Genomic DNA, 19071 nt, shown 5'->3' with positions numbered 1-19071 from the left:
AAAAAATTATTTATGAGCTGAAGAGATGGCTCCTCAGTTAAGAGCACTCTCAGCTCTTGTAGAAGACCTGGCTTGGGTTCCTAGCACCCACATGGCAGTTCATAACCATCTGTAACTCCAGTTCTAGGGGATCTGGTATCCTCTCTGTCTTTGACATTGCACACATATACATACGTATAAGCAAAACACTAGTATATGTAAAATGAAAAGAAATAAATCTTAGAACACTCATGCACATCTCTTTGCAAGGTAGGAATGGCTGAACACAACTATAATCCTGGACTCTGAGACAGAAGGATTTACAATAAGGCCAGACTTAGAAAACAAAAATTACAATAAATTTTAAATCAAGCTGGAACAGCATGATGGTAGAATACTTGTCAACCATGGGAGGGCCCTGGGTCTAATTTCCAGCACTGAAAAAAAGAATAAAATTAAAAAAAAAAAAAAATCAAACCTATTTGCACAAACATAAAAAAGTATTCACAATTCAATTAGTTCAATAATGACTTTATATATAGATACTATGAAGTCATCTAGCACACTAAATATTTATTAAACTGCTTAATAGTGTCAGTTATTATGGAATAGGGCCCCAGTACTGGAGGGGCTCCTTGATCTAATATAACCCTGGCATTAGGACAGAAGGAAGTGCCCTCTTACCCATCAATGATGTTCTCAGGTGGATGCTTCTCATCACTCGATGTGGCCAAAATCACTTCTGTCCCTTCAGTGCCCAAGCAGAGATCCACTTTCCTCATCTCAAAATGTTTAGCCTGCAATTTTTATAAACATACAGTAATAAAAAAGCAAACTCTTGATTCTCAACAGAAGAGAAAGCAAGGCTGTTGCCTAGCACACAGTTTAACAACCAAGCTATTCAAAACATGGGAGGGACTTGCACTCTTGTTTCTGCAAACTTCTGCCCTCTCCCTGGGATGACCTATAAAATGCGACCATTTCCACTGTTATGTTCCAGGAAATGTCTTTGACTACTTGAACTGACATCATTATTCTACTTCTAAAATTAAAACCCTCAGTAATTATATAAAGATAGTTAACAAGCTATGGTGACATAAATTATGGGTGACTTTTACTGTTTATAGCTGTATTTATGTTGTTTTTCTTTTGTAAGCTTGAAGGCTAAAAACAGGTATTTTGTGAGTATCTATACCCTTATCAATCCAAGTATCAACAATATTTACTTTTAGGGTTTTTGTTTTTCAGTCTGGGTACTCTGTAGCCCAAGATGGTCTAAAAATAACTAGTAGCCTAGGCTGGCCTCAAACTTACAGTAATCTGTCTGCCTTAGCTCCCACATGCTAGGATTACAGGCATGAGCAGACACACCTGGCTGCATTTTGGGGGTGGTAGCAGACACAAGGTCTCTCTCCTACTCAGGATCTACTCCCTCTGAGCTGGGGTTTCAGGCCTGCCCTCTACACTGGGCTAATTTATATTTGACACCCTGCTTTTGGTTGCTTTTCTGAGATGAGAGTTTGCTTTGTTAGCCATGCTGTCCTCAGAACTCCCAGCCTCATGTGATCCCCTCCTTTAGTCTCTCCAACAGCTAAAATTACAGGGATCTGTAACAACAACAGTCATCATTTTATGAATAGAAACATGAAATAAGGAAAGTGATAACCTTACTTAAAAATTCTGAACTATGGGCTGGAGAGATGGCTCAGTTTTTAAGGGCACTGACTTCTTCCAGAGGTCCTAAGTTCAATTCCCAGCAACCACATGGTGGCTCACAACCATCTGTAGTAGGATCCAATGCCCTCTTCTGGTGTGTCTGAGACAGTTACAGTGTACTCATATACATAAAATAAATAATTCTTTTTTAAGAAAGTTCTGAGCTAGTCACTTGGTTATCTCTGCTGAAGGAATCTTATTGAACTCAACTACAGAGGATACTGGAGGGTAAAACAGAGAAAAAAGAGTCTCTCAGATCTTATCCTCTGCTTTATATACCTGTTCTGGTACAGATAGATGCATAAGTAACCAGGTGTGTGTGTGTGTGTGTGTGTGTGCGCGTGTGTGCGAGCGTGTGTGTTTACATCCTTTGAGGCAGGGTTGCTCATTGGTACCTCTCCAGCACTGAGCTGACAAGCACATGCCATCTGGCTTTTTTATAAGGGTTCCAGGGACTAGAGTTCAGTTTCTAGTACTTATACTGGGCAACTCACAAACACACACACACACACACACACACACACACACACACACACACACAGGCACACGAAAAAAGTCTTAGAACTAGCCTACATACAAATACTATTTTATGTGCCTAAATGTCTTCTCCCAATCCATCCTTGATTTTTCTTTTTTAACTTTGTTTTGAAACAGGTTCTTGCTATTAGCTCAAACTCTAATCCTCCTGCCTCAACCTCCTGACTGTTATGATTATACATATGTTCCACCATACTCAGTTTACAGTTTGGCCTTTGTTTGGTTTTGATGCAACAGTTACCTACTTAACTATAACATGCATACAATAAAAGGGACCAAATCACAAGCAATGTATTCAATAAAACTTTATAAATGAAACCCATTAAGGTAAAGAAATATTAGAGCTTGTGAAAAGCTTCCTCATCCCTTCCCAATTACCCCCTCTCCTTCCTCCCCACAAGGAGCAGTGGTCCTGTTTCTAACACTGTGGGTGAAGTCTGTCTAAATCTCATGTACATGGAATCGCAGTTCAGGCTTCTCTGTACCTGGCATCTTTCCCTCATTGTGTTTGTGAGATTTATCAATGTCATATGCAGTTAGGTGCAGCTGCAGCACAGCTACAGCACAGCCCCCATGCATGTCACCTGAGATGAGATCAAAGAAACAAGCCCCTGTGAAGCTCCACAGGAAGCTGCTGCTAGCTGAAAAGCAAAGAAAGGTTTCTTGGTCTTGTGTGCATGAGAGACAGATGCAATGAAGGAGAAACTAAGCTTACTACTTAATTATCTGAAAGAAGAAGTAAATTAAACATATGAAAAATTGCAACATGGTCTAAAGAAGCAGAAGAATTGATTTGTCCCTTATGCCATCTCCCAGACAAAGGAAAAGATGTGAAAGATGTGAACTCTCTAGGGGAAAAAAAATTACCCATTTATTTTATATATATTTATTATATAAACATATAAAAATATATTTATTATATAAATATATTTTATTATATAAATATATATTATATATATTTATTTATATTTCTACCTTCTGTTGAAGACACTGACTCAGACAAAGTTAGAAGCAGCTCAACAGATGACTCAGGTGCTGGCGGTACCCATGCACTAATTTATATTACAAGATACAAAGATACCTATATAGAAATAATTTAGAAAGAACACAGACAAAATGGGTGAACAGAAAGTGAGTTTTACAAGAGAAATGAAAATTCAAAAGGGACAATGTAGAAATTCAGAAATTGAAAAATACAGTTAAGATTTAAAAAAAAATGTTAGCTAGGCTTAACATCAGATAGAATTGGACTAGCAAGATGGCTCAGTCAGGAAGGGTGCTTCTAGCCACGCCTAATGTAAATTCAATCCCCAGAACACATACACGTCTGTGATACACAGACATGCAGGCAAAACACCCATTCACATAAAATAAAAATAAATTATCTTAAAAAATAAATAAGTGAACAGAGCATCAGAGCTATAAAATAATATCAACTAGTCGAAATGTGCACAAGCAGAATTGATGAAGGATGATTAACATTTTCCCCAAATCTAAAATATAAATTTACAACTGCAAATAACACTGAAATTTAAATTGAACAAACACATAGAAGATTCTACATGATTAGTCTATTGCTGAAGAAAAAAAAAAGGCAAAGCAGTTAGAGCAAAAAACCCCAATAACATATCTCTGGAAACCCTGATTCCTCCAGAGGTGTACTTTACTAATGGAGGTGGGGTTTAGTCCAATCAAGATTAACCATCACAGTGAATGCTTCTAGATTAGATCTAGCTCTGCAAGAATGAAAGCACTAGTGATGTTAAATACACTGTTACCAAATAATATGTTACAATAAAACTCTCTTTAAAGGACTCTGGATTTGGGCTGCAAGTGTGACTTAGTAAAAGGGTACGTGCCTTACATGCAAGAAGTCCTGGGTTGTACCCCCACAGAAAGAGAGAAAAGACTCCCAGAGTCTACTCAATGACCTCGAAAATGATAGCAATGAAAAGTAGAGACTTAAGAGACGCAGAAGTAGCAAATTCGAGTCTGTTATAGTGACACACGCCTGTAACTCAAATATTCTGGAGGTGGAGGCAGGATCGTCAGAAGCTCGGGTCTATCTCAGTGCATAAGCAAGCTGGACACCAACCTAGCTGTATGAGACCTTTCTCAAAAAATAAAAAACAAAACGAAGACAATAAATAATATGAAGCAAGAAGAAGGTAATGAAATGACACGCACAGATCATGTTAAAGTTCTTAACACTGACCATGAAGCAAAATAATATTAACGCAAAATAGACCAAGGGGCTGGGAAAACAGCTCAGTGGTAGAATACTGCCCAACATGCACAATGGCTTGCGTTAGATCCCAGTACTTCAAAACCAGACAGAGACAGACAAAGAGAAACACTAGGATGTCAAGGATTCGTGTCATAATCTTAGGATTGTATAGTAACCAAAAAAGATAAAACCAACAAAGAAAGAAAGAAGGCTTCTTTGGTTCAAATGGTGGGGGTTTGAACTCTACTATAATATAGTGGAAGGTGGTGAGCCCTTTAGGAGACGAAACCTGCTGGGTGGTGAACAGGTCACAAGGGCCATCTTAAAGTGATTACTAACAAGGGTCTCAGAAAGAAGGCTGGGTTTGTTTATAGGAGTGGATTCATTTCCCCACTCTCCTGCTTCCATCTCTAGCCTTGTGGACTCTCTTTCCCCCTACACTCTATCTATCACTTATGCGATCCTTACCCACACCAAGCAGATGTTAGCAAGTTCTTGGCTCTCCAGAACAGTATGTTAAATAAACCTACTTTCTTGACAAGTCACCCAGCTTCAAGTACCTTATTATAGAAACACGAACAGACTAAGATAAAAACTAACAGGGGAGGAAAAATGCAATACCAGAAAAACATCTGACTATACTAAAAGAGAACAGAAACACAGATGTAAACATAAATACATTATCAGTCCACTTACCATTAATGATAAGCACTAGCTTATTATACTGGATTTAAAAATCAACCAAATAATATTTTTGAGACACTCTAATTTTATAAAGACTGAAAGCAAATGATAGAATACAGTATACTTTTTCTTCTTTCGTTCTTCCTAGATAGGGTCTTTTTATTTAGCCTAAGCTGGCTTTGAACTTGTGCAAGTGTACACACACACACAGACAAACAGGGAGATAGAGACAAAAAAGGGATTTTTTTGATCCATACCTAGTTAAGTGTTTTTAGGGCCTTGTTTTTTGTTTGTTTTTTAAGACAAGTTTTCACTATGTTTATAGTGCTGGCCTCAAACCTGTGATTCTTCTGCTTCAGCCTCTCCAGTGCTAGAATCACAGGTGTGTACTTGTGTGCCACCCAGCCCAGTCTAGAGCCATTTTTTATTCCGAAATTGGTAGTCCTTGAATCATTTTTATAATTTAAATATTTTTTAATAATTGTATTATTATTTCTGAGTGTGTGTGTATGATGTTTATGTAGGTGTGAGTTCTGTGGTGACTGGGAAACTTTGAGGACAACTCTGAAGAGTCAGTCATTTCTCACCTTCCACTTTTATGTGGGTTCTGGGGACCAAACTCGAACAGCCCAGGCTTCTGTACCAAAAACACTTTCCCCGCTGAACCATCTTGTAGGGCTTATGTTAATTATGGTAACTTTTATTTCATTTCTTTTTGGTCTTTATGTTAGCAAAAAAGGTTCACTTTCTATTAAAGTTCAAAACAGTTATCAAGAGTACTAAAAGCTGTAGTTATACTGTGAGAGACATGTTCTAACATTTCTGTATTTTCCTTGACTAACCTAATCACAACCTTTATACTACTGATACCAGAGAACTGGTATTGGATAAATATTGTTAATTCTTAAAGAGGAGGAAAATGGAGAACTCACACACACACACACACACACACACACACACACACACACACACTAGATACTAATTACAAACAAACCTCTTGGTTTATTACAAATTGAAAATGTGGACATAAGTTAAAACTGAAGGTAATAATAACACTAACTATCAAGTTACACCAAAGTAACTTTCTTTTTTTCCCCTTGGAGTTCCTACCAATGAGGAATATGTTTGTTTCTGAAAATTTTAACAAGTATTTTCAAGATACACTTTGGGCCAGGAAAATATAGGCTGAATGACAGACAATATTTCAACAATTACTTATAGCTCCTTGAATAGCTACACTCAAAGAATGATTATTAGCAAAACAAAATGAACTTGTACTATTCAGCACTTCTTAAAATTTGAATTTATTTTTATAGTGCTAAGAATTACAGCCAGGGGGCTGGAGAGATGGCTCAGTGGTTAAGAGCACTGACTGCCCTTCCAGAGGTCCTGAGTTCAAGTTCCAGCCACCACAACAACCATCTGTAATGAAATCTGATGCCCTCTTCCGGTGTGTCTGGAGACAGCTACAGTGTACTTATATATAATAAATAAATAAATCTTAAAAAAAAAGAAGAAGAAGAATTACACCCAGGGCTTTCAGAATGCTAGGTACATGATCTACTGTTGAGCTATAATCCCATCCAAAACTTATGTGGCTTGGCATAGTGGTGCAGATCTGTAACCAAAGCATGAGGGAGGCTAAAAGCAAGATTATCACAAGTGGGCAGGGAGCCTGGGCTACATAGTAAACTCCAGGTCATCCTCAACTACAGAGTCAGGTCCTATTGCCAAAGGAAGAGGGGAGCAGAATTAAGTAAAGGCTTTGAAATAACATCATTGTTAAATATGGGCATAAGAAGTGTGCTTATCAATTCTGTAGACAAGACAAAGCTGAGACATCAGCTTATATGCTGAATAATAGAACTGGCCCTCAAAAGAAATGATGGAGGGACAGGGATGTGTAGTATGGTTGTACAGCATGTGCTTAGCATGTTCATGACCCTGGGTTCAATGAAGGAGAGGGAGAGGGAGAGAGGCAGGAAAAAAGGGAGAGAGAAAGAAAGAGAGAGAGAGAAAGAGAGAGAGAGAGAGAGAACAAGATAGAATAGTTTCATTGGTACAAGGTTATGTCCATCCATTTACATATTGTCTATGTCTGCCTTTGTGTGGCAGAACTGAGTAGCTGTCACAGACTATAAAGCCTAAAATATTATTTGGCCCTTTATGACCCCTGATCTAGATGTACTAAATTTTAACTAGTTTAGTCCATGACAAAATCAACATAAGACAAGGCTGGCCCAAAAATAAAATTTAAAAGTGTTAGTTTAGATTTACTAAAAGTTAGGCTGAGGGTGTAGCCAATGGGAAAGTGCCAATAGGCAGGCATGGGCCCCAGGCTTGATATTCAACAGTTAACAAAACAAAACACAACTTAAGAAGTTAAAGAAGGCTGGGAAGTGGTGGCTTACGCCTTTAATCCCAGCACTTCTGAGTTCGAGGCCAGCCTGGACTATAGAGTGAGTTCCAGGACAGCCAGGGCTATACAGAGAAACCCTGTCTCGAAAAAACCAAACCAAAACAAAACAAAAAAAAGAAGTTAAAGAGGTAGTACATTCCATCAATAAGGGGTCAATGTGTACTAAGGGCCAAGGCACTTATTATGCTCATATGGCAAGCTGATAATATACACACAACTAGCAGCTGGGTGCTAACAATGTGATTCACATCTCAAATATGATGTTCAGTTCAGAACCTTTCAAAGACATTATTAAGCTCCATACTGTTTGGGGGAGATAAAAAAAACCTCATAAGCATGCTCCCCCAAATGAATGTAATAAACTTTTTTTGTTTTTTTGAGTAATAAACATTTTTTAAAACTTCCAGTGCCCCCTCTAGCTATGCATATACTAAAGATGCACATCCCCTGCAAAAGAATGACAAACAAATTTGTGGTGTTTTTTTTGTTTTCTAATTCTACTTTTACTATCTGAATTGGTGTGAATGTCTCAAAACAGGCAAATATAGGATGTATATCTCATGTGGATAAATAATGTATAAGGGAGAATAAATACATTTTCAAAAGAATTACAAGTCAAGGGTGATGCCCCATATACTGTGAAGGTCAAGGCTGGAGGATTAGAAGTGAGTTTAAGGTTTTCCTGGGCTACAATAGACCTGCTCTCAAAAAAACAAAATAAATAAAAAGTTACCATTTAGAGAAATGTTCTCATATCTATGTATACAGTACATGAATAAGATACAGTGTGTTCTCTTCAAATTTTCAAGGTTGTCCTCCCCCCTCCAGACAGGGTTTCTCTGTGTAGCCCTGGCTGTCTTGGAACTCTGTAGACCAGGCTGGCCTCGAACTCAGAAATCCACCTGCCTCTACCTCCCAAGTACTGGGGATTAAAGGAATGTGCCACCACTACCCGGCAAATTTTCAGGCCTTTTTTTTTTTTTTTTACTTCATTGTTAAATGATCTAAAATGTCTAAGGAAAGAGCAAACAAGCACTTTAATACAAAATGAATATGCCTGAACTACTGGTATCTATCCCGTAAAACAAGGGGCAGAGATTGGGCTTCCATTAAGTTTCTGTTGCAGTTTATGAGAAAGACGCAAACCAACCCTCCAAGAAACCCATAAAACCACTCAGGAGACCTGTGTCCACACAGCTCCAAGATGGAGGTTTGAGAGGAGATGCCTGATGTAAGCAAGCATGAATACCCTCAGGGACTCTCTACCAAAGTGGTAGTAGGCTCTAGGATAACATCCATCATCCTTTCTGTGTTTTACAGACAGGGACGGTGGATTCCCTGTCCTTCACCAGGGCCATTGATTTTCTTTTGACATATACAGTGTGGCCTTTTCTGGTACTTCTTTCAGAAAACCTCTGGGTCAAGTCCTGGCTTGATTTTCTCGTTGGCCAGCACCTTTGGGCGTGGGTGCTCTTACATCTATCTGCCTGCTCCAAATACTTTCCTACACCATCCACTGGTAGCTCTGGCGTTAATTTAAAACCGGTCATTCTCTGTCTCTCAGAGTGGCAGCCGGGACACAGTCCTTCCTCTCACCTCCAAGACTCAAATAATTTTAAATAACGTCACTGCACCCACACTGACTTTCAATATTATTTCTTAACTGTTGAGGTTGGACGATGCTGATGATGTCTGACGTTTGGCATATTAACTGTAATTTGTAATTGTTCTTCCTTTTGAGGGTCAAAGCATCATTTTAGGGCACTAAAAGTTCTTGGGGAGGCGGCCCAGAGAGAGGCCAGGCCCTAGGCACACTGTCCTTTCCCAGAGACGTCGCTGCTCCTCCCGCGGTCACCCCGCCGCGCGTCTCCTCACAACCGGTTCCTTCCCGCCCGCAACCCTCCGCCGGGCCTCGCCACCGGGCTCCCACCTCTCCGGTGCCCGCCCACCGTGCTGCACAGACCCGCTCGCCTGGGCCTCGGGTAGCTCCGCGAAAGGACCCCAGCCGCTCGCGATCCCCCGCCCGTCACGCCCCGCCCGGCTCCGCCCCCGCTCCGGCCTCTGAACAGCTCCGCCCCGCCCTCTCCTGGCACTGGATCCGCCTAGAAGCGCCACCTCGCCTGCGCGTCTTTCCTAGGGACTACCCTCATCCAGCTCTGCGTTGCCTCGGGGGCCCCCCGGAGATCTCAGGGGGGACACGCCCTCGCGCGGGCACGCTCACGCACGGACAAGCCCCGCCCCTTTCACCCTCCCTGCGACTGCCTGGCTTTCTCAGACCGGCTGTCCCACCCCACTCCCGGCCCCGCCCCACCACAGGCCCCGCCCACCCGGCTCAGGCCACGCCCCTCATGCCGGCCCCGCGCACGCGCGCCTACCCAGCCGAGGCCTCCCCCCACCCCCTCCCCGCTGGTCCCGCGGTCCCGCGGCGCCAGGTCGCCCCCAGCCCCTCCCTCTTGCCACCCTCTGTGTGTGTCCCACCCTCACGGGCTTTGTGGCCTAGGTGCCGAGCCGCTTCCTGGTCAGCCGCTCAGTGGAGGAAGGAGCCGCCAGTGAGGTGCAGCCACTCGCTGCCCCGGGCAGGGGCACAGGTAGGTGGCGGCCGCGGGCCGGGCCGCTTGCCGAGCCTCGGGCAGCGCGTGGGTGCGGGGGCGGAGTGTGAGGGGGCTGGGGGAGGGGAAAGGCCCTAGGGACGAGGTAGAGCTCGCGGTAGGAGAGGTGGGAGGATGAAGATGTAGGGGTGCCTGAGGTGGGTTTAAGGGTGGGGTCGGCGGCGTCCGGGGTTAGACGGAGGGTGTGTGAGAATTAGGGTTCTGGGTGGGAGAGGGAGCGGATTTAGCTTAGGTGGACTTGGGGAGAGGCTTGGGTGGGAGTGCCGGGGATGGGGGAAAAGAAAAGGGGTTGAGGAGTGCACGAAGGAAAGGAGCTAGGGTTGGAATAGGGGGAGGGTTGGGCCTTGGGGGGCAGGGAAGAAACTAGTTGAGGCCCTGGATTTTGAAGTTGGAGATAGTGAGACGTGAAGAAAGGGGATTCTGAAGGTTGAGGACGCAGAATCGAGAAAGAGATGGAGAGACTAGGGTGCTAAGAGGAACCTCGATGGTTAGAGGAAGGGAAGAATCGTGAGGGAGAGAAGGATGGGGGCTGGAAACGGGTCGCTAGGAGGCAGGTGGAGGTGGGGTTGAGTCTGGAGGACCGGGGCCGAATTTTGAGGGGCACGGAAGACTCTGGGATGTGAGGAAGATGAGTAGAAGATCTGGGAGTGAATGGGGGAAGGTTAGAATTTGGGGAATGGAGGACTGAACTTTTTCTGTTTGAAAAGCTAAAGAGTGGGTAAAACTATCAAGATGTAGGAGAGATTAGCTTGCTCTTGGACAAAGTATGGGCCTGGGTATGGCATGAGTTCCTGCAGTTTTGGGAGAGAAGGCAGGTAGGGAAGTGCAAGTTACAGGAAAAAAGAAGTAGTGGGAAATTGAATAATGGCGGTGTCACAGAACAATGAAGGTGGATTGTTAGTTGGTTAGAGATACTTTAAAACTACTTTCTCTTCGGATTTCTTTCTCTGTTAAGAAAAAGTCTTTAAAAACCACTAAATTTTCAAATAAGCCAAAGATGTCTGCAGTTTTGAGATGAAGGTCATGGGCTGACAGATATTTTCCTGGTGTGTAGATATGGCGGATTTCTGCCCTGGCAGAGTGGAGGAACGCTTCATCCTTAAGTGAGCCCTGGTTCTGTTTCCACCCACTCTTTTCCTAGGATGACCACTGTTTTTTAATATATTCCCTGCCCTCTTAACCCCCAGTTTGAGCCATTGTGAGTTCCAGAGAGATCAAATGGCCGGAGATTAATTTTGAGTGTTTTAAAAACATTTTTAAGGCTGGTGTCTTATTTCCACTCTTGAGATACAGCATCATGCAAGTGGGAAGTTCTTGTGCTTTGCAGTTACACAGCCCTGTGATTGAATTCAGGCTTTGTCACTTAGGAGTTGTGAGCCTTAAGTAAGTTCCTTCATTTCTCTGAGGCTCTTCATCCATTAAGTGGCAATACTGACCTCATAGGATCAGTGATTACATGATATCATTTTGTGTTGTACCTAACAGTGCTTGCCAGCTTGTAGGTATATAATAAATGGTAGCTTTCAATCACGTGTGGAATCATTACCGTTGATCATTACTCTGGTCTGCTTATTATTCTTAGAAGACTAATCTATTAAGGTCAGGTGTTCTTTTTGATTGTTGGTTTTGGTTTTGTTATTTTTTTTTTCCTGAACCATAGGCCCAGCTCACAGTTTCAGCACTGTTATCTGATTGCCTTCTCCTCTCCCTTGTCTGGGATAATCTTAAGCTTTTTGCTTGGAAGCTGGATTCAAGGTTTTAAAACTTATATCTGGTTATCAACTATTTTATCCTGTCTCTTATTTAAAGACATTGTACTGAACTGAATTTTTAATGTACCAAGGTTATATTTCATTTATTTGAAGACATGATGTAATGCTAATGCAGTGCTGTACCATACTTTGTAATGCTTAGGTAGATCACAGAGCTGTTTCTCTGCAGTGGGCTAGAACACCACCAGACTGCCCGTCACTCTGTTAATCTGACACATAGCTGCAAGAGATCTACACTGAACATTGTTATTCTTGCAGATATCTATTATCTTACTTTTCCAGTTTAAATGAGGGCAAGCAATATCCAGTATAGAAGCTTTACCCTTAATGGTTCTTAAAGTTGAAAGTTCAGACATTCATTTAATCCTTAGATCATTTTATAGTACCTCACAAACTTCAGGAAGTACTTTATTGGAAGAATGCTGGATTTTTTTTTTTTTTAAAAAGGTTACCATGCATGATTCCCTAACTTAAGAGTAGCTCTTCAAATAACTGAAGAGAGCAAACCCTTGGATTACTGCCTGCACAAATGTAGATTTATCTTCAGTAGATACTGAATTTTTTCACCATTTAAAAAGAGAATACTGTTTGATTAATTAGTCTGAAGATAGGATAGAGTCATAACTGTGCCCCCTCTTTTTGAAAATGATCCTTGGAGGGTAAAGTTGCTAGGAGGGGGGCCAGAGTAAGGGATTAACATCCAAACTCTGGTCCCACACTACTTGTGCCCTCTGCTGGATGCAATCATACTTCTCGTTTTCATGAAACAAACGCTGTCATCCATTCATTCCATTTTACTCCAGAGTTTGTGGGAGGTTAGAGATGAGGATTAAGAGCAGTGCAGGTATGTAAAACCTGGTTTTTCGTCTTTTCTTCCTCCTCCTCGTCAGTATAGTGGTGTGTTGGTCCATTAAGATACGTTATCGTCATAGGATTTGCCCTTCTGCTGTTGCAGTTAGATTGTTAGGCTAAGCATGTGGCTCATGACTGTAATCCCAGTAGGTGGAAAGCTGTGGTAAAAGGATCATTGTGAGTTTGAAGCCAGCCTGGACTACATACTAAATTTCAGGCCACTCTAAAATAGTGATAATGATAAAATATTTTCTTTTCTTCATTCACCCATTTGATCATTTCATGTCTATCAAATAACTTGTTTTAATGCCATACCTAGTATCTACTTTCTGATATCTAGGTAGTGTAGGCTGTGAAGTTCTAGTCTTAAAGATCAAAGGATATTTTCTTTTTCTCCTGGTTAGGATTAAGATCTGTGAGGTGGAAGGGGCCAAATGCTTGCGCCTGCTGAAAGAAGCTCTTATAGCAAGTGGGGAGGGCATCTTTTCAGCAGCAGCCCTTGAATGCTGGCAAGAGTATGGAGTGTAAGAGCTGGCACTATGACAAGACTTTTTTTAAAACTGGTTTTTACTTTAGTTGTTTTGTTCTCCCCCCCCCCCCCCCCCCCCGCAAGATACCCCCTCTAGTACCAGTAGCAATATAGCCCCATCATCTGCTCTGCTTCTGCCACCTGCAGAAGGGTCTGACAAGTGGGGGAGGAGCCTGCAGCTGTTGCCTGGAAGAGGCACTGGCTCCTAGCAACAATATCAGCAGGCCCTTCAACTCAGCACTAAATCTACCCCTTTGAGGTTTCATTCAGTTCAGCATATATCTGTTGAGTGCTTACTCAGTAGTAAGCACCATGTTCCGCCTGAGAAAGAAAAAACTCACAGCTTTGGGTACGGTAACAAATGAACATAGTACACAGTGCTAAGTGTTGTGAAAAAGGAAACACTGGGTGCTCTGGGAAAACTAGACAGGCATGGACTGGTACTGGGGTTGGAGAAGTTTCCCAGGAGAATGCTGAATGATGGTTGAGCTGAATGTTAATGATGAACAGGAAATAGCTAGGTCAGGCAGAACAACCAAAAGCAGTAAACTAAGCTAATTCCGGTGGGTCAAGTGAGTGGCAGTTTACCCATGTAGCATTGGGAGGGCTACAGAATAGGACATAGTAGATGAGCCGGAAAGGGTGAGGCTCCAGGGCTAGGCTGGGCCCTCCTTTCTGATGTGCTTTATACACATAATTATTCTCGGGAGAAAAATGAATAGTAGTGATTCCCACAAACAGGATCATTGTTTGATCTTCAGAGACTCAGCATTTTTGTTACAAACTTAATTGTTTGCTGACACTTGTAAGTGGCTTCAGGCCACATTGTAGGTGTAGAAGCTCACTTGATATACTCCAAAGTCAGCCAGAGTCTTTGAGGGATAGCTTCAGAGTCCTTTAGAAATATTGATAGGCCTGCATGGTATTAAACCACATTTCCCCCTTTCTTATTGTAGAAATGATAATCAGATGCCTTAGCCGGGCGGTGGTGGCACACGCCTTTAATCCCAGCACTTGGGAGGCAGAGGCAGGTGGATTTCTGAGCTCATGGCCAGCCTGGTCTACAGAGTGAGTTCCAGGACAGCCAGGGCTACACAGAGAAACCCTGTCTCAAAAAAAAAAAAAAACAACAACAACAAAAAAAGATGCCTTTATTTAACATAGCAGTTTCTCCTGTAATTTAAAATCCCAGTTACTCAAGAAAGCACTATTTATTACAATTAATTCTTGATGCATAATGTCGCCAATGGGGTTTAAGAAAAACACAACTGCTTTTTGGTTTTTAACTTACCTCAGAGTACTTGAACAGAGTCTGAACAGACCTGACACTGGAGGACTGTATTGACTTTATTTAGCCTTTGTTGTGGAGGCCTTTTTTGTAAATTCAAGACATCCTTTTGCTCATGGTTTACCTAAGGCTTATGGAACTTGTAAACTAGTTCCATGACATTCTCCCAAGGGACTGCACTGTACCAGAGTCCTGTTACGGAGTCTGGATAAATTAAATGTGGTTTTTCTCTCTGTGTGCAAAGCAGCTAAGACGACAGGCCCAGAAACAAATCAATAAGACAGTGAGCCAAGTGCAACAGTGAGATGTGTGGAAGGTGCCAAACCAGCTAGGGGAGTAAACATTTTTTCTTGGTGTAAACATTTTTTAATTCCAGAATTTTAGTGGGTTCATAATGTCTGATGAAATAGTGTATGCTTTGTTTACTAATCTTCGGTGTTGGGCATTTAGGATGTTTCTCATTGCTCTGCTAACAAAAAATGTGCTGCTGTGGATCTGCTTCTAAAAGAACTGTTGCTGGCATTTTTTGTAACTTCTGAGTGAAATTTCAAAATGAAATTTGAGCTTAAAGTTCTGAAAGATGAGTAGATTACTAAGTCGGTGAGAAAGATGCAAAAGAGGCACTTCAGGTGGAAACAGTGGAACAGCCTCATAGTGACAGAATTCTCAGCAACTGGTGAGTCTTGCTTCCCCGACAGTGGTAGGCTCGTAAAGCTGTGGGCACAGCAAGGTGAAGTTCATCCTGCAGATGACATTCTAATTGATTTGCTTCCATGCACCTGCTTTTACAGTTGGAATCAAGGCTATGGCTTACTACCTCAACTCAGAAGCCCACCTGGATCCAGGGCCCATCTATGTTCGAGAAAATGGGCAGCTACACATGGTCAATCTGGCTCTGGATGGTGTTAAGAACAGCCTGCAGAAGCCACGGCCTTTCAGACTCTTTCCCAAAGGCTTTTCCGTGGAGCTGTGCATGAACAGGGAAGATGACACTGCGCAGAAAGAGAAGACTGACCACTTTATCTTCACGTACACCCGCGAGGGCAATCTGCGCTACTCGGCTAAATCCCTCTTCAGCCTGGTGCTGGGCTTCATCTCCGACAACGTTGATCACATTGATTCCCTCATTGGCTTTCCTGAGCAGATTGCCGAGAAGCTATTTTCTGCTGCTGAAGCCAGACAGAAATTCACAGAGCCAGGTGCAGGGCTGAGGGCTTTACAGAAATTCACTGAGGCCTATGGAAGTCTGGTGCTTTGCTCACTGTGCTTGCGAAACCGGTAGGTATTCTCATTAGCTAGTGAGTACTTTAGTGGATGTTTAGCCTGTCAAGCCCTGGGGCTTAGTGGGCTCATAAACTCTACCATCAGACACTACTTTCAATATTGAACTTACACATTTAAAGTACAGGTCATTTTGAGGGGGGGTTGGGGAAGCAGGAGGAGATCACTAACTGTTTTTCTCTCCTCCTAGACAACATTTAGTCTTATTTTGAAAATGTTCTGTAAGGATAAGGTTGACTACCACAGCTTTTCCAATAGATAAAAATACTTGGCAACCAACTTCTCTCCTTTTTTTTTATTCCTTTGAGATATGATCTTGCTATATTGCCCAGGCTGGTAGAGAACAACTAGGCTCATCAGGTGATGGTGGCCCACACCTTTAATCTTAGCACTTGGAGGCAGAGGCAGGTGGATCTCTGGCTTTGAGACCAGCCTGCTCTTCAGAACAATTTTCAGTACAGTCAGGACTGTTACACAGAGAAACACTGTCTCAAAAAAAACAACAAACAAACAAAGGCCACAAACTATTCTGTTCTCCCCCCAACTTTTAAGTACAGGCATAGACTGTTTTGCTCCCTTGGAGCTGTTTCACTCATAAGAGAATACAGGAAATTTATGACCTGCCAAATATCTCTTGATATAGCCTTGAGAATGTGAAGATTGGTTCTCAGAGTTCTTGATCCTGTTTCAGTTTTAAGAACACTAGATATTGACTGTTAGATTAAAAGGTAACTTTTTTAAAATGCAAGATTAAATTTTTCAAACATCCTGAAGCTTGGAAGTACTCAGCTAAGCCCCCAGCATCCAGGCCTGTCTCCTGACAAAGCAGACTTGTTTCTTGTTACTGATTTGCCTTTGCTCTTGTACTTTTTTGTTTTTATTTAAAATATGTATTTCATTATCATTTAAGAAAACTTTGAGAATATCTACTGCTTTTAAAAGAGTAAAAATGACCCTGGCAAACAGTTCAAACCTCCTGTTTCCTTTCCCAGAGCCCAACCGCTTTTTTTTTTCTCATTCCAGAGATACTTTGAACATTTCCATCTTTTGTGGCTTTCCAGTTTGTCAAACTGGAAGTGCAGATGACTACATGCTTTATGTACCTATGTACCTTTCTTTCTTCACATAATTTGAGAATCATTTGTAATTAATAGTGTAGATGTAGTTTTATAATATACCATCTGAACTTTTTTATGATTAAAAGGCAGTTTGCTATTAATTCATTTTTTTGTGTGTGTGATACTAAAGATCCAACCCAGGGCCTAATACATTCTAGTATAGTGTTCTATCTGAGCCACATTCCCCAACTCACCAGTTTACCATTCAGATGAATAATAAATACGACCTATAAAATGAATCCAAACAATGCACCTTTAATCCTAGTACTCAGGCAGAAGTAGGTGGATCTCTGAGGGTGAGGCCAGCCTGCTCTACGGAGTGAGTTCCAGTACATCCAGGGCTACACAGAGAAACCTCCCTCACCCCCTCCAAAGAAAAGGCCAAACAAGAAGTATACAATAAAAGAGAGAAAGCAATAAGAAAAACTGTAGAACTCATAAAACATGAAGAAAAGCATAACTAGTCTTTATTTAATTGGTTCATGGAGTTAATGAATTCACCCCAGGTTAGGTCACATATGTTGCTTTAAAAGGATTAGGCCAGACGACAGAGAGCAGAACCTTGGACTTGCACAAAGCAGGCATTTCCTGAAAACTGTCTGTGCTGTAGCCTACATGGGATTGCTGCCAATGAAAGGAAAACACTTATCTTGCTGAATGACAAAGCCAATTTATTTCACATTTTATCCCTCCATCTTCCTTATTCCTTCCTTCCTTGGTAGGATCTTGTACTAGCTCAGGTTGGCCTTATACTGCCAAACTCCTGCCTCAGCCTCCTGGGTGCTATTATAGGCATAGGCAACCTTGCCCTGTCTCGCTCCTGTACTTTATTCCAAGTTAATTATGTTTATTATAGGAAATTAGAAGGGTGAAAAGCAGAATTATGTATAAAAACTCCATATTTGAGAATATGTAAAACTAAACACTTTAAAATTGTACAGTCCTACCACAGCAATGATGTTCAAAGACATACTTTCCTTCATTAGGGTGCATGCTCTACAACTGGTGTTCTGCTTCCTACTTTCTCCAGTTCTCTTTACAGTCTGAATAGTTCTCATGCTTTTGGAAATGCTGTTTGTCCCTAGTATTCTGTAGTCTGATTGGTAAGATTGTGATAATAACACTTTAATTCACATTTGATGAACATATAAATAATGTAACAGCTCCAGTACCAAAATAATATGTGAGTGTAACATTTCTGGAAAATAGTTTGGCAGTGTGTATTGAGAGACCTAAAAACAGCTAGAAGATGCCAGGCGGTGATGGTGCACGCCTTTAATCCCAGCACTTGGGAAGCAGAGGCAGGTAGATTTCTGAGTTCAAGGCCAGTCTGGTCTACAGAGTGAGTTCCTGGACAGCCAGGCTACACAGAGAAACCCTGTTTTCAAAAACCAAAAACAAAACCCTTTTAAGCTGGACATGGTACCCACACCTTCAAGGCCAGTGTTCAGGAGGTGGAGGCAGGCAGACTTCTGTGAGGTCTAGTCTAACAGAGAGTTCCAGGACAGCCAGCACTACATAGTGAAACCCTATCTCAAAACAAACAGAGCCAGGCGGTGGTGGTCCACGCCTTTAGTCCCAGCACTTGGGAGGCAGAGGCAGGCGGATTTCTGAGTTCGGGGACAGCCTGGTCTACAGAGTAAGTTCCAGGACAGCCGGGGATATACAGAGAAACCCTGTCTCCAAAAACCAAAAGAAAAAAAAAAAAAAAAAAGAAAAGCCAAATAATAATTTTTTAAAAAAATGTATTCAATCTGGTAACGTTTTTCGTAGCAGTGAAACACTGAAAGCTAGAGAATTTGTTAAACAGATCATGGTATAGTCAGAAAATGAAGTTAACATAATATTCTAAGATAATTTAAATGATAATTAAGTGTTCAGAATGTGACAAATGAAAAAAAAATAAAACAAACCTACACATATTGACTAATTCTGTAATCCCAGCACTCAAGAGGCTGAGGCAGGAAGAGTGCCTACAAAGCCAAATAGAGTTATTAGCAAAACCCGTTCTAAGATTTTTTTTTTTAATTTTTTTAGACAAATAAGCTTGTCTTTTTTTT

The 19071-nt window shown here is 41.7% G+C and overlaps 2 protein-coding genes across 11 annotated transcripts in view; one reads left to right on the top strand and one right to left on the bottom strand.

The window, feature by feature from the left end:
- The window catches only part of Hspb11 (heat shock protein family B (small) member 11), a 27830-nt gene extending 17631 nt beyond the window's left edge, over window positions 1–10199 (bottom strand). The window contains exons 1-2 of one of the 8 annotated variants that reach the window (XM_031378074.1): window positions 10041–10199; window positions 664–776 (exon numbers count right to left, since the gene is read on the bottom strand). In XM_031378074.1, coding sequence (XP_031233934.1) covers window positions 664–761 — 98 coding nt within the window. In that variant the 5' untranslated portion in view covers window positions 762–776; window positions 10041–10199. Of the gene's footprint in view, window positions 1–663; window positions 777–9492; window positions 9656–9677; window positions 9820–10040 lie in introns of those variants that run through there. The other 7 variants (XM_031378075.1, XM_031378076.1, XM_031378073.1 and 4 more) reach the window with 7 other exon arrangements.
- Lrrc42 (leucine rich repeat containing 42) overlaps window positions 9902–19071 on the top strand; it is a 20716-nt gene continuing 11546 nt past the window's right edge. The window contains exons 1-3 of one of the 3 annotated variants that reach the window (XM_031378068.1): window positions 10236–10308; window positions 15063–15288; window positions 15404–15890. In XM_031378068.1, the coding sequence (XP_031233928.1) occupies window positions 15222–15288; window positions 15404–15890 (554 nt within the window). In that variant the 5' untranslated portion in view covers window positions 10236–10308; window positions 15063–15221. Of the gene's footprint in view, window positions 10151–10235; window positions 10309–15062; window positions 15289–15403; window positions 15891–19071 lie in introns of those variants that run through there. The other 2 variants (XM_031378069.1, XM_031378070.1) reach the window with 2 other exon arrangements.

The sequence above is a fragment of the Mastomys coucha genome, unplaced genomic scaffold (assembly GCF_008632895.1).
Source record: "Mastomys coucha isolate ucsf_1 unplaced genomic scaffold, UCSF_Mcou_1 pScaffold18, whole genome shotgun sequence".
Classification (NCBI taxonomy): Eukaryota; Metazoa; Chordata; class Mammalia; order Rodentia; family Muridae; genus Mastomys; species Mastomys coucha.
The sequence above is the reverse complement of the archived record's forward strand: the minus strand, read 5'-3'. Positions and strand labels throughout refer to the sequence as shown.